Source organism: Protomyctophum bolini (genome assembly GCF_963924005.1).
Source record: "Protomyctophum bolini genome assembly, chromosome: 14".
NCBI lineage: Eukaryota > Metazoa > Chordata > Actinopteri > Myctophiformes > Myctophidae > Protomyctophum > Protomyctophum bolini.
The window spans coordinates 41,612,343-41,627,363 of record NC_137875.1 but is presented as its reverse complement, the minus strand read 5'-3'; the positions used below and the strand labels follow the sequence as shown (position 1 = coordinate 41,627,363).

At 44.0% G+C, this 15,021-nt stretch overlaps 2 protein-coding genes across 5 annotated transcripts in view; one reads left to right on the top strand and one right to left on the bottom strand.

Annotated features, from left to right (window-relative positions):
* Positions 1-15,021, top strand: part of LOC308328078 (attractin-like protein 1) — a 307,756-nt gene that overhangs the window by 100,218 nt on the left and 192,517 nt on the right. The gene's annotated exons all lie outside the window — the stretch shown is intronic.
* Positions 1-15,021, bottom strand: part of LOC308328083 (girdin-like) — a 94,037-nt gene that overhangs the window by 9,892 nt on the left and 69,124 nt on the right. For 2 of the 3 annotated variants that reach the window (XM_080781775.1, XM_080781773.1), the window contains exons 4-6: positions 12,804-12,873; positions 1,827-1,885; positions 496-579 (exon numbers count right to left, since the gene is read on the bottom strand). In XM_080781775.1, the coding sequence (XP_080637901.1) occupies positions 496-579; positions 1,827-1,885; positions 12,804-12,873 (213 nt within the window). The remainder of the gene's footprint in view (positions 1-495; positions 580-1,826; positions 1,886-12,803; positions 12,874-15,021) is intronic. The other variant, XM_080781774.1, reaches the window with a different exon arrangement.

The window sequence follows — 15,021 nt, the reverse complement described above, 5'->3', positions numbered from 1 at the left end:
ATCATTCCGTCCGACTCTAAGCAAAGATTGTGTGTTAGACGGCCCCGCCGCGGTCCCGTCGCTAGTCGCGGTAGAATGAATCATACCTCCCGTTGTTGCTGATCGCCTCGGGAGTGTTTGGGCTACATCCACAGTAATCTAGTAAGAGAGTGGCGACACTAGCGTTGACTCCCATTGTAACAATGGAATGCGGAAGTGCTCATTCTATCTCAATGGGATATAGTTCCAAATGTTTGGAACTATAGGCCATAGGCACCCCGCTTTGAGATCAAAAGGTCATTGATTCCAGGGGAAGACCATTTTCTTTACAAAGTAAGTGCCTTTTGTATAGTTGTTACACTCCTTCCGAAATGCTATTTTGCTACATGTAACATAGCATTAATATCCTCACCGACACACCACAGTCACCCACTACTTTTCCGGAACTATTCCTCAATCTTCCCCTTTGTGGTCGAGCTAAATTTCACTCCATCATTCAGACATTTAGACATATACCTCTTGGATGTGTGCTGCTATCGCAGCTTTAGTGTCAAAGTCCAGGGTCTGGATGCGCTCAATATACTCTTCCTTCTTCTCACACTGGCAAGAGGGGAGAGGAGAATATACGTTTGTTGTGAACGTCAACATATCATAGAGGAGAGGAGAGGATAGGAGAGGAGAGGAGAGGAGAGGAGAGGAGAGGAGAGGGAGAGGAGAGGGAGAGGAGAGGAGAGGAGAGGAGAGGAGAGGAGAGGAGAGGAGAGGGAGAGGAGAGGAGAGGAGAGGAGAGGAGAGGAGAGGAGAGGAGAGGGAGAGGAGAGGAGAGGAGAGGAGAGGAGAGATCCACAGGTTCATATATAGGTCCGCAAACCTGGAGATAGATACCAGACACATGGCACAGAGCCAACGTCTGATCTGCCATTTATGTAGGCCTGTTTTCTCGATAGGACCGGGTCAGAAATGTGAAATGAGTCTTTGTCTACGATACTGTGCGAAGGTGAGAGTAACGATGAAGAGCCAAGTGAAGAGCATAGGCCAGCGTCAGACAGACAGTAGACTGTAGTGAATCACTGTTTATCCATCAGAATCACACTGCCGCTAAACCTCCGGAAGGAATGTTATGGAAGTATCGTTTAAAAAATGCATGTTTAAAAGTGCATTCAATCTTTAACATCCGCTACAAAACATTTAAAAGATTTGAACTTCTTTATTTATCGTACCACTTCCCTTGTACTCGGATATTCAGCCTCCGCTAAATATCCGAGCGTCCCTAATGTTTTCTATTCCCCCCCCCCAAGAATTCAAAAGCTGAACAAATAGCATTTATTTTCAGATACAAAGACAATGTGTTGAGAGCTGCTTTTAAGACCCAGAAAGATAACAAATCAAAAGCTTAATTTCTATTCATTCTGACTCCTTCCTCTTTCAGCAAAGATAACACAAAGGTGCTGAAAGCGTAAAAGGTCAATTCGGTTGTTTAAGTGCTTAGTGGGAGCTTTGTCACTCACACACTGCACACTGTAAAATCATGTTCATTCAACTCTTGAGATTCTAATAAAAATGTACCATATTTGGTTACATTTGAACGCTCCTGAGTTACAAATTGATAAATGAGCACTGTTATGGATGTTACCGTGTAGTCTAAGTAGGTTAAGTTGTGACCAGGTCAAGTAAGTTATGACCAACAGTAATGTACAACAGGAACAAGCACAAATCATCTTCAACGGTTTGTCAAAAGTTGATACAAAATAAAATGGTTGAAAGGGGCATTTCACAAAGACAATAGACATAACATTCAAAGAATATACTAGTATAATTTGTATTTAATTTGACATCATCATCATTACCTGGACAGCACAGCCTAATAGCAGCAGCAATAGTTTCTTCAACTCCTCCAGGCCTTGTTCTGTAGAAGACACACAGGAATGGTAAATGAAATGCATTTATTTACTTCATATTCACCCAGTCACACACACACACACACACACACACACACACACACACACGTGTTCATACGACACACAATCACGTGATAATGACGTGACAACAGTGTTGTTTTTGGCGGCACATTTTGAATTTAGTTTTAGTCTTAAGTCTCTTCAATAGTTTTCATCTAGTTTCAGTCACATTTTAGTCACCTGGAATGTTTTAATGTTAGTCTAGTTTTAGTCGACTGAATATCACAAGATTTTAGTCGACTGAATGTACAGTTGATTTAGTCGACTATAATGTATTTTGGTGGTGCCTTGATGCCGTCGTAATGACTGTTTTTACACTTGCTGAAAATAGGCGATCTACAAGCTCACAACGCGTCGCGCTGCGACGCGTTGTGAGCTTGTAGGTCGGCTATTTTCAGCATGCAACCAAGTGTAGAATGATTTATACCGGATCTCTTGTCCACTAGTCTAGTTTTTATACGTTGACGAAATTGTCTTTATTTTTAGTCTTAGTTTTAGCCATCATGTACAGTACAGTATATCAACAGTGACTATGAATGAATATACATGTATGACTATATAATGATGTCAGACCACCATGAACTTTCCTGGAGCTATTAAAAGGGATTCCGTTTAACCGCAAGGAATTCCACCACTGTGCTTTTTGAGATATATCGCTGATGGAAAATGCTGTGTCGAGGTTCTGAGTGCTAGTAAGTGTAAATGGTGTCGAGACGTGGCGACTGCGACGGTTGGAGCGTCACATGTAAGTGAAATCTCAGAGCCCTGTTTAGTATGTGGAAAATGACACGAGCAGCTTGTATATGCTTGGTCAGAATGGGACTGTGTGACGTTAAACTGAAATACTCAAATAGCACAAACAATTTAAAATGCATTAAACATTGAAGAGACGAGTGATTACCTAACATTACCCTTGGAGGATTGCGCTTCCACCACCTAGCACACAAGCAGCTATACCGTGCTCACTTAGCTGTGTCTCTGTTTCCACTTTAATCAATTGTTACTGTATTCTTCAAATATCCCTCTACAGCAGATGGTCGTCATGTACATGAGCCATCATCTGCGATTCCCAATTCATTTCTGAGACTTTAGAGAAGTGAAACAGGCTTCAATCGTTTTGAGGTGTAATGGGGGAATGCTTTTTTTTTTTTAGAACTACTGAAATCCTGGCAATTTGCCAGTAACTTCTGAATATACAAAATGTACAAAATAGCTGGGATTTCTGTATATAAACAAGTATATTCATACGTTGCAAATTCCCCTTCTGCGAAGACCTCGAGCTCTGCTGATAGAAACATGGCGACATGGGAGGGTGAGAGTAGTAACCTGCCACATGTCAGGACATAATTGTCCGAAAATGACGAAAGCCACAAACAGATGCTAACATCTCAAACAGGTCTGGGCTCATCTTCTGGATTGAGCCTGAGAAGTAGTAATCCAGGTGTGTGTGTGTGTGTGTGTGTGTGTGTGTGTGTGTGTGTGCATGTCTGTCTTTCTGTCTGCCACAAGTAATGATTCAGTGGGTGAATAATATGCTGTAATGTTAAGTACACCTGCCTACCAGGCGTACAGTATTGTAATAAAGTGCACACCCTCACCCACCAATGCTTCAAAGGTTCAACAAGTTGTGTATTCAGAGACGCCCGTCTGCACTCAGTGCTGTACTCAGGGGAGTTGTGTGGGTACAGTACTTGTGGCCAGTGGTGTAAAGTAACCAAGTAGATTTACTTAAGTACAATCGAGGTATTTGTACGTTACAAGAGTATAAATTTGTAAAACAGGAAGGCCACTGCTTGGAACGACTCCGACCATACTTGCTTGTCCTCTCTCATTCATTAGCAAGGGGTTTCCGTCCCACTCTAGCCCATTCTGATCTGAGATCAGATTCTAAAAATGTCTTCTACATCCCGACAGTTTTCCATTCTGACCCGAGATCAGATTCTAAAAAAATGTCTTCTATGTCAGTCGCTCTTCGATTTTTCAAAGAATAGCAGACCTACAAGCTCGTAGCGCGCCACTCGGTGGCGCGCTACGAGCTTGTAGATCTGCTATTTTTCCAATAGCTAAAGCACGACATGATGCCAACACCAGAATGGGTTCCCGGCCCAAAATGGGCTAGACAAGATGGCCATTTCTGAGATTGTGGAAGCACCAGCTGTGATACAATCGCAACACATTCTGTCTCAAACAGTATAACCAGTGGATATTTGTATTATTAGCCCAGTTTGCTTGCTTTGTATTCAGAATTTTGTTTTGGAGGAGCAGTTTGCATGATATGAATCGTGAGTGCATACATTTGTACTCGTGTAACTGGGTCTCAGTGTGTATATCCTCAGGGGGTGTGTGTGTGTGTGTGTGTGTGTGTGTGTGTGTGTGTGTGTGTGTGTGTGTGTTAAACCAGTTCATCCGGTGTCTCAGGGGGTAGTGAGTGTCCAGCTCTGCCTCTAATAACAATAAATCCAGCTCAGTGACAATAACCATGTTTCATGGTGGATGGACAGACCACACAGGACAATCAGGCCAACCCCACAGCATTAGCTGGGGGTCAGTATTTCAGCCTATTACACTACACACCGATAGCAAAATTAGTTTGAACCCATTTTGACCTGAGATCAGATTAAAAAAAATGTCTTCTATATCAGGACAGCTATATGTTTTCCATGTCAGTCGTTCTTCGATTTTTCTAAAATAGCAGACCTACAAGCTCGTAGCGCGGGCACTTGGTGCCGCGCTGTGAGCTTGTAGATCTGCTGTTGATTGATATTATTATTATCGTTGATATTATTTGGGATTTCATGAGTTATAACCACTTATTATATATATTACACTTTTTATTACTATACTTATTACTTACTTGGGTACTCGGGGTTCTTTTTCAATCTACGTACAGCAAATGTCTTCGCCAAAAATAGGTGATCAGATCAGCTGCTTTTGGTGATTTTTAACGTCAAGTGTTGGTTGTTTTCAACCATGTTGTAATGGAAGTTTTCCTCATGACATGCTGTATTTTGGGGGGAGGGGGGGGGGGGGAGTAATATGACATAAATGTAAGGTGTTGTTACTGTTAAGTAACAACGTAATTCAGGCAGGGTTGCCATGGATGAAAACAATGTTTACAGGGGTCTGGGGTCTCTGAGACAAACATCTTTAGGAAGCTCTGCTGTGTAGATGACATGACACACTATACCAAGGCTGGATGAAGGGGCAAATACTGGGCCGTACTGGCCGGGCTACATCACTCACTGCCAGTACCAGTGGCCAAAAGTAGAAGAATGTGGGTTTACTGGGCAGCTCCAAATTGTGTGGGTGAATAAGCTTGAACCAGGGCCATGTTGAAAAGAACACGCAGCTACAGTCAATCACCCTTTAAAAATAAATGAAAATTAGACGTTTAGAAGATTTAGAACACTTTCCTGGGGGGGTCTTTATGTGTGTAATAATATGTGGTTTAACCCATTTTGACCTGAGATCAGATTCTAAAAATGTCTTCCATATGCCGACAGTTTTCTGAAAAAGCTATGTCTCTGTGTCAGTCGTTCTTCGATTTTTCAAAAATAGCAGACCTACAAGCTCGTAGCGTGCCACTCGGTGGCACGCTACGAGCTTGTAGTTCTGTTATTTTTCAATAGCTAAAGCATAGCATAATGCTAACACCAAAAGGGGCTCTCGCCCCAAAATGGGTTAAGATATTTTTGATTTTGGCAGTGAGCCCAGTGGTCTCAGAAGCCCGTGACCACGCCAACCAGGGGCATATGGTGAATCCCGATCATAAAACATTCGATTCTGTTCATAAAAATAATTAGAAAACGGCAGAAAACGACTGGGGTTCTATAGATATTAGATACCAAGTCAACATGGCTAAGAGACTACGGCAAAGATAAGGAATGGTTCAATTTCTTACACGTATAAATAATGCATACAGCTAGACACAGAGAGATAGGTAAGAGAGGGCTGGGGTATTGCAGACATGGACAGAACACACATAAATAAGGAAAGCCTACAAAGCTAATCAAATACAGAAAAATATAAGCCAAGCTAAATAATGAAGGGACTGAATGAAAGAGCATGAAAGAAGGAGAAAGGAATGTGTGCAGATGAAAATAGTGCTTTCTTGAAAATACATTTCCCAGTGGCAGTGGCAGCAGTTGTCAGCCTTTTGCCATCGCAGTGCTATTACTGTACCTGCAAGTCCAAACGTCAAGCATTCATCCGAGTAGTTTGTAATGCCAAACACACACACACACACACACACACACACACACACACACACACACACACACACACACACACACACACACACAAGTAATAAATCATTATCCCATACACAGCCTTTCTTTTTCCCTGGGTGATGACATGATACAAGGACAATGTGATAAGCTTGCACTGTACTGTACATGTACAGTAGCCGACACAATTTCCCCTTAGGAAAATGTGGCATCTGCCACAAATGGCACGCGAAAGCTAAAATTTTCCTTAGGGAAAATACAGCAAAATAAGGCAGCTGGCCTAATCAGCAAAAGTAAAAAATACCACCACACACACTAAACTGTCGCCGTGAGTGCGTGGCCTCGATGCTGCTCACCATGTCCATCATGGATTAACCCACTTTGGTGTTAGCATCATGTTATGCTTTAGCTATTGAAAAATAGCAGATCTACAAGCTCATAGCGGGCCACCGAGTGGCGCGCTACGAGCTTGTAGGTCTGCTATTTTTTGAAAAAAAATCGAAGAACGACTGACATAGAAACATATAGCTTTTTCAGAAAACTGTCATGGATGTAGAAGACATTTTTAGAATCTGATCTCGGGTCCAACATGAATTCAACTCAGTCACCAAACATCTAAAATAAAATAAAAAATCCTATTTCTTGTTGTTTTTGTGAATAAATAAGGCTAAATAAATGATCAACCTGTCCTCATTTGGATAACATTGTCCATAGACAATTACTTCCCGGTGACAATGTGACAAGAGGAAAAGTCCCTCTGTCATTTCCACGTCATTTGACAACTTTCTGTGATAACTGGCAAATTGTTTAGCAAAACAATATTCATTTCCAATTTCCCATTCCGACGGCATCCTGATTTCCCTGTGTATACTGTAGGTTACGTTTGCTTTAGCCCTGGTCCAGTGCTCACAGCGAGTCTCTCTCTGACGCCCTGTGGAAGTCCCTTCCGCAGCCCTCTGGCGATTTTCTCACTCCCGTGCGAGTGTTTACAATTCCCAGCAAATAAACAAAACGACGTAACTACTCACCGACACAAAGCCTGCTAGACCTTGGTAAAAGTCTATTCTCGGAGCTGGGAAGCGTCTCAGGTCCCCCATGCTTCTCTCTAAAATGCACTGTTTTAATCATTCAATAAAATGAATCCAACCAGATCGGCGCAGGCAAAACCCATAAATGCCGTAGTAGAAGAAATGACTCTGCCCGGTAAATTCAGGGTACATTGCGTTATTAAAATGGCACAAAGTGCATTTTAGAGAGAAGCTGGGGACCTGAGATGCTTCCCAGCTTCGAGAATAGACTTTTGCCAAGGTCTAGCAGGCTTTGTTTCGGTGAGTAGTTACGTCGTTTTGTTTATTTGCTGGGAATTGTAAACACTCGCACGGGAGTGAGAAAATCGCTAGAGGGGCTGCGGAAGGGACTTCCACAGGGCGTCAGAGAGAGACTCGCTCTAAGCACTGGACCAGGGCTACGTTTGCTTTACCACTGAACAGACACCACATTGTGATTATTATTATTATTATTATATTCTGTGGTGTATAAAGTATGACACATAATACTATACCGACTAGCAACAGGGCCTCTCTCCTGCTCCACTAGTAGCCTACACTACCCTCATCCCTCAATTCTCCCTGGCTTCCTCTACACTTCTTTTCCCTCCCTTTCATACATGCTCAATCCATCCATCCATCTATTCTTTCCTACACACTCTTTCCTCCCACTCCTTCCTTCCTTCCTTCCTTCCTTCCTTCCTCCCCTCTGATCTGTCAGCGACGTTAGGAATCAAATCACTGATGCTTCTTGACCCGACGTGCCATCCATTCAGTCCCCGATCTCCCCCTCTCTCTCCCCCCCCCCCCCACCCCCCTCTCTCCTCCTCCTCCTCCTCCCGACAGGAAACAGAAGGTTAGAGGGATGGTGAGTGACTAACACATTTTCCGGGATGGCCGCATTGTTCATCGCGTTTGCGTTTGAGCAAGAAAGAAGAAGAAGAGGGGAAAGACGGGTGCGCGTGTACAATGTGAAAGGTCTGTGACTAAATGGCACGCGTTTTATGCATTTAGATGTAGGTTGTCTCATGGCATCCCGTCTCCCAGGTGTGACAGAGACCGTTCATCTTGTATAATGCTTCTGTATGGCTCTGGGACTCACTAGGCTCACTTTTGAAGGCAGCATTTGAGTAAAAAAAAAATAATCATTTTCTCAACTAGGAAAAGAGTGGAGGCACTTCTGTCATATACTGGCTGGCCGTGTGTGTGTACGAGGCATTTTGCTTGCGAGAGTAGCTCCGGACACACAGAAGTAGTTTGATTTTTTACTTATTATTATTATGTTTTTAATTGTAACCCATTTTTCACCCAGTGCCAATTGCCTAATAAGCTGCAATGACTTTTCCCAGTTGGACGAAGCGTAAATGGTGCATTTATATAGCGCCCTTTATCCAAGGCGCTTTACATAAGACTGTGCATTAAACATTCACCCCTTCACACACACACACACACACACACATTCGTACACCGATTGCGGCGGAGGCCATGCAAAGGTACCAACCAGCGCATCGGGGGCAATTTGGGGGGTTCAGTGACTCGACATGTAGACAGGAGGAGGAGGAGCCGGGATTCGAACCGCCGACCCATGGATCATCGGACGACCTGCTCTACCTCTTGAGCCACGGTCGCGTGTGGAAGGGAACACATCACCAGTTCCTTTCCTCTCCAACGGGCATGTCCACGTTTCCGCGACTAGAAAGGCCCTTTCCGCCGACACACACGGAGAGGTTCCGGGGCGGCTGACCAGAAACGGGGAGAACATGCAAACTACACACAGAAAGATCCCCCACAGGAGAGCACACGCCCCCCCCCCCCAGCGCCCACATCGTCTCCGGTGGGAATCGAACCCAGCAGGACCTTCCTAGCTGTGAGGTGACCTGCTCTACAAATCAAAGCATTCCTTTTTTTCCCCTTGTTCCTCTTTCCATGTCCGGAGCGGTTTACGGTGCGTTTGTGGTGATGAAGTAGAGCTGTCCCCACTACACGCAGCGGCGTGGCTTGATAACAGTAGGTGCGATGACTGACTTTAAGTGGCTTCATAACAGTTTGAGATGGTTAGGAGGACTCCTCGTGCATGCCTAAGTTAGGAGTCTTTCTGGTGTTTTCGATTGCAGCAGTATGGAGCTTAGAACGATAACTCAAAACCTCACGAGAAGACACGAGAGGAAAAGAGCGGGGCATTCAGACAGAGAGCTTTCACGAGCTCCAAACGGATTACATCTCCGGACCAAGATGACGATCACATGGGTGATCACAGTCTCACACACACACACACACACACACACACACACACACACACACACACACACACACACACACACACTAAACAAGGGAGGGGTGTGCAGTGTGCACATGTGAAGACCTGCAAGATGCACGAGTGAGTGTATATTGCTGTGTGCACCCTGTGTGCATCTAATTGTGTGCACGTGTGTCTGTGTCTGTGTGTGTGTGTGTGTGTGTGTGTGTGTGTGTGTGTGTGACTGTGTGTGTGGGTGTGACTGTGTGTGTGTGTGTGTGTGTGTGTGTGTGTGTGTGTGTGTGTGTGTGTGTGTGTGTGTGTGTGTGTGTGTGTGTGACTGTACGTGTGTTCGCAGACTAGGTTAAATAAAGGCCTGGGGGCAACCCTGTGTGTTCCCACAGTTCACTGTTGTTAACTCTCCCCTCCTCCACACACACACACACACACGCGCACGCGCGCGCACGCACGCACGCACGCACGCCCTGCCCCCTAATGAAAGCATAATAAAAGACACATGGCCAATGACTTTCAGCTGGCAGCCGTATAGCTCTACTCAATAGCTACTGCATGCTTGGTGCGACTGGCTGACTTATCGGGGCTGGCTGGGGGGGGGTAAAGGGCAAGAGGAACTCTGAGGAATGTAGCCTAATGCTTATACTGCCTGCAGTGTACTCTGCTCTGAGCGTACTGTAATGTATGTATGCCTCCCACTGTCTGCCTTGAGATGACTTTAGTATGCGTGTGTGTGTGTGTGTGTGTACGTGTGTACTGTATACTCAATGGAGAATATAATGTACACAGCGCAATGCCCACCGTTTACCATTACGGTGAAGTTACAATCTTGCTTTACGGAATTGTGCTGAATAAAATGTCAAAATGATACGGGAATGACGTTTCTCAAGTACGGCAAGTACAGTGTCGATTGTGAGATAAGTGACAAGCGCGTTCCACTGAGGCATTGCGGTTGCAAACTGCAGCACTGGTGGTCTGCTTCTTCTTCAAAAGAAAATAAATAAAAACAGTATCGGAGAGAGCATAAATGTTGTGCATCATTGGGAACAGTGGGGAAAGGAAGAGCTATACCGATTCAGTGACATTGGCTCGTTTAAAAAAAACCCTACTGTGCAGCAGCAGGTTAGCATGCTATAGTAATGTCCTCTCCTCAGCAGTAGACTGAACTATAAGGTCACAGTGTAATATTAAAAACAGCATGTCTGAGCCGAACAGGCCAAAGATGGTCATGGGGTGTGTAAACAGTTCCTGCTGCGGACGGACAGACGGACGGACGGACGGACGGACGGACGGACGGACGGACGGACGGACGGACGGACGGACGGACGGACGGACGGACAGACAGACAGGCTGCAATGCGTGTCCATGACTTTAACAGAATGAATTAACTAATTTACCAGGCAACGCCCCCATTCTTGGTTTCTGAATTGTGTACTCCAGGACCGGCCAGTACAGTTCATTCTTTATGAGGGACCCTCTTATACTCTCAAAGCCGTTTCACTCGGAAAACCGAGAAGCAGGAAGTGAATAATGCAACAGCCTGGGATGTTATTTAATTCCCCCAAAACATGCACGTCGCTTAGAGAAATGAGGCGCAAATCAAGCTTGTTTTGATCTGAGATATTACTGAGATATTACTGAGATATTACTGAGATATTACTGAGATATTACTGAGATATTACTGAGATATTACTGAGATATTACGATTCTAAAAAACTGCACGGAAATAAGCTAATTAGCACAACACCCCGTAGCCCCATTCAATTCAATGCAATTCATTGAGGGCTTATGGTAGGGGAAATAGCCAATAAGGAGCTTTTACACACAAAATAACACCTGGACCTCTTTGGTGGGGACATAACGACTACAAAGAAAGGTAAGAAAGCCTTCTAGCATGGAATTATCCTTTAAATAGGAGAGAGAGCGAGAGGAAAAAAGAAGAAGAAACTAAGGCAGAGAGGGGAGACGTGCGAGACAAAACCGGGAGGGAGTCAAATTTTAACTTGAGACCTCACAAGGAGCATAACTGACTGAGCTGCCATTTACGCGAAATATGAAACAATTTAGGAAGGAAATGTCTGCCTATAGCCCTCAGCAGCCCGCTCTGATTTTGAGATTTCTATGGGCATTTCTGACCTTTACAGTCCTCTATGCCTTTAGGCGATTGATGCATGATCATGGCACGCACGCACGCACGTGCACAGATAGACATGAAAGGGGCCCCTGCCTTTTTGACTGTCGGAGAAAAGTGCCCTCTTCCGTCCCGAACTGGAATGTAGCATTTTATGTTGAAAGAATTCCCCTCTGAGGCTCTGAACCTCAGCGCAATGAGCGCATCTGCACTAAATCTTTCTTAATTGCTTGCAGTGCCGTGCGGGCGTGCACAGTGCGCGAACACACACAATTGTGGCAGATCTACAAGCTCACAACGTGTCGCCTGGCTATTTTGGGTGCACGGTACCGGCGTGTATACACAATCGAAACTAAACTGAGCACATGACATTTGTTTACACACACACACACACACACACACACACACACACACACACACACACACACCGAACGAGTGAAGTGAACCGGTCTGAGTCATACACTGTATACGTATGTCATGTCACGTAGGCTATGTGTTCACATTTTATATTGTTCATTCAAATGCTATAGGCACTTCTAGGCCAATCAAGCCAATCAAGCAAATGCGATAGGCCTACTTTTTTTTGGTGTTAGCATTATGTTATGCTTTAGCTATTGAAAAATAGCAGATCTACAAGCTCATAGCGCACCACCGAGTGGCGCACTATGAGTTTGTAGGTCTGCTATTTTTTTTTAATCGTTAAAATGTGCCTCAAATCTTTCAGATTTTTTTTATTTTATTTCGACGTCAGGCCTGAATGGGTTAATATTAATAACCGCAAAGCAAGCAAACTGCTCATTTTACTTACTAGTAATTTGGGCTGCAGGGCAGACTGCTTGGGTCATTTCCTATATATATTTTTTAAATGAGATAATCCTCAAAATCTGGGTAGAAATGTAAAATAAAAATAAAAAGGTTTTCTATAATTCCAAATTTCCAGCCGGTGCCCTTCAAATGCACGTCCCTGTCCCATGGTCATCTCAACTAGCCCAGCAAGTCTAACTCAGTCTAATAGCAGATCTACAAGCTCATAGCGCACCACCGAGTGGCGCGCTACGAGCTTGTAGGTCTGCTATTTTTTGAAAAAAATCGAAGAACGACTGACGTAGAAGACATTTTTAGAATCTGATCTCAGGTCAGAATGGAAAACTGTCAGGATGTAAAAGACATTTTTAGAATCTGATCTCAGGTCAGAATGGGTTGAATACATACCAGTGAGTGGATTGCGGCCCAGTACCAACACGTTGGGTAGAGGCATCATCACAAGTTGCTGGAGAATCTCCTAGTGCAAAAAACAGGAGGGGGACAACAGGTCAGAAAGACGCTCACCATGAGGTTGGATAACGATGTTGTGGGTTCATACGTGAATCTCTGTGCTCGGCTGAAGACAAAATAACCTGAAACAAGGTCAGTTTAGAACTGGATTTATAAGAACAATTACTTTAAGTAAAAAAAAAAAGAAGAATGGCACGCGTATCATTAACTGCCAACGGCGTTTCAGAGTATGGGTTCAGCCTTCCATTGGCTTAGGGGCAGCCAAACATGACTAGGTCGCTAAAAGGAAATGAGCTGTTGGGTCGTGGGTCAAAATGGCATGATATGAAATAAACACATACACGATGATGTCAGAGTCAAATCCAAACTGTGGCCAATAGAAAGCTCTACTGTGTGTATACCAACAAGAGAAAGGTAAAGTGTTGACATTACAGTAACGGTACTGTACAGTATATGTATACAGTACCACCATGTACGAGATGATCTTGAGGGCTCCTAATGCTCCAATATCATCCAACTATATCAAGCGTCTATAATGGACAGAGGTCTCACATTACAGGTGAGGTCATTCAATATACAGTATGTGTGCATACTCTGGAAATGTAACGTGTGTGTGTGTGTGTGTGTGTGTGTGTGTGTGTGTGTGTGTGTGTGTGTGTGTGGTGAGCGGGCTGGGGATGCAAGTGATACTGGTATTTATGTGGGTTTAAATGGCTTGGATGGCATTTGCCGCAAGGCCTCCCATTCACATGTGACTCATGAAAATCATAATGCCGCTTAAAACGTGTACTGTAGACACACACACACACACACGCACGCACACACACACACACACACACACACACACACACACACACACACACACCTAGGTGATGATGCAGTCTTCTCCACGTGTCACGAGGCGTAACGGACTGACGACCATATATGGAGGCGTGAAGGATGAACGACAGACGGAACGACGGACTGACTGACAGGTTTGGTGCGTTAACCCAGTTTGACCCGAGATCAGATTCTAAAAATGTCTGTTTGAAAATGACAGTTGTCAGAAAAAGCTATGTTTCTACGTAGGTCAGTCGTTCTTCGATTTCTCAAAAACAGCAGACCTACAAGCTCGTAGCGCGCCACCGAGTGGCGCGCTACGAGCTTGTAGATCTTGTCACGTATACACTTGCACTGCAAGAAAGGATGAGAACACAGTTTCCAGCCTAATCTACTTTATTTAAATCACGAATGCTAGTAAGGATTAAGACTACAGTCGCAGTGTTTTACGAACACGATCAACAAGCTATAGTCTTTCAGCCATGTTTCCGTATATCCATGATTCAAATGACGCAAGCTAGGACAAGGCAAATCCACTCTCAATTGTCGAAGATGCATATTATAGAACATCATTATTATGAGCCTAAAACTCAACAACAACCTGCCCAAAATATAATTTCAGGTGAAGTCGAACATCGTGCAGATCTAACCGAAAGGAAAGACGTAAGTTCACTTGAGCAGAAAGGACGTGTGGGGCGTTTTGCATTGAATATTTCATGTCTACCATGATGGCAGAGAGCAGTCTGAACTGGTCTGACCCAGCTCCTGGAGTGTTCCATGCTCAGAGTGTTCAGTTTGTATGCTGAATGATGCAATAAGAAAGAAGCTTATCTAACAGTGGACAGACCGTCTCCTATCAAAACCATCTGCCATATATATATAAATACTGCATTACCTCACCATAAAATACAGTGCATACCGGTACCTCACTGAAACAATATAGATGTACAATGTGCTATACACCCACACATTCCTGATTCAGTGTGTTTAGATACAAACAGGCACATACATTAACATAAGCTACTATCATTTGCATTGACATCTTCCGGGAACAACGGGTGGAAATTAGCATTCTTGCTAAATCCGGCATATTTACATTGGAGTTTGTGTGGAGCTAAATCCGGCATATTTACATTAATTGGAGTTTGTGTGGAGTCCCTCCTGAATGCACACATAATAAATATGCCTTTACTGATATTATTCGGTCACCGGCCTACTTGGGAAACGATGCAAGATGGGAACAATGAAAATCTGGAATGCATATCCCAACGTACTATGCAATAGCGTTTTAACCATCTGTCTGTGTCCCTTTTATGCCCATATATGGAGCTCTCTA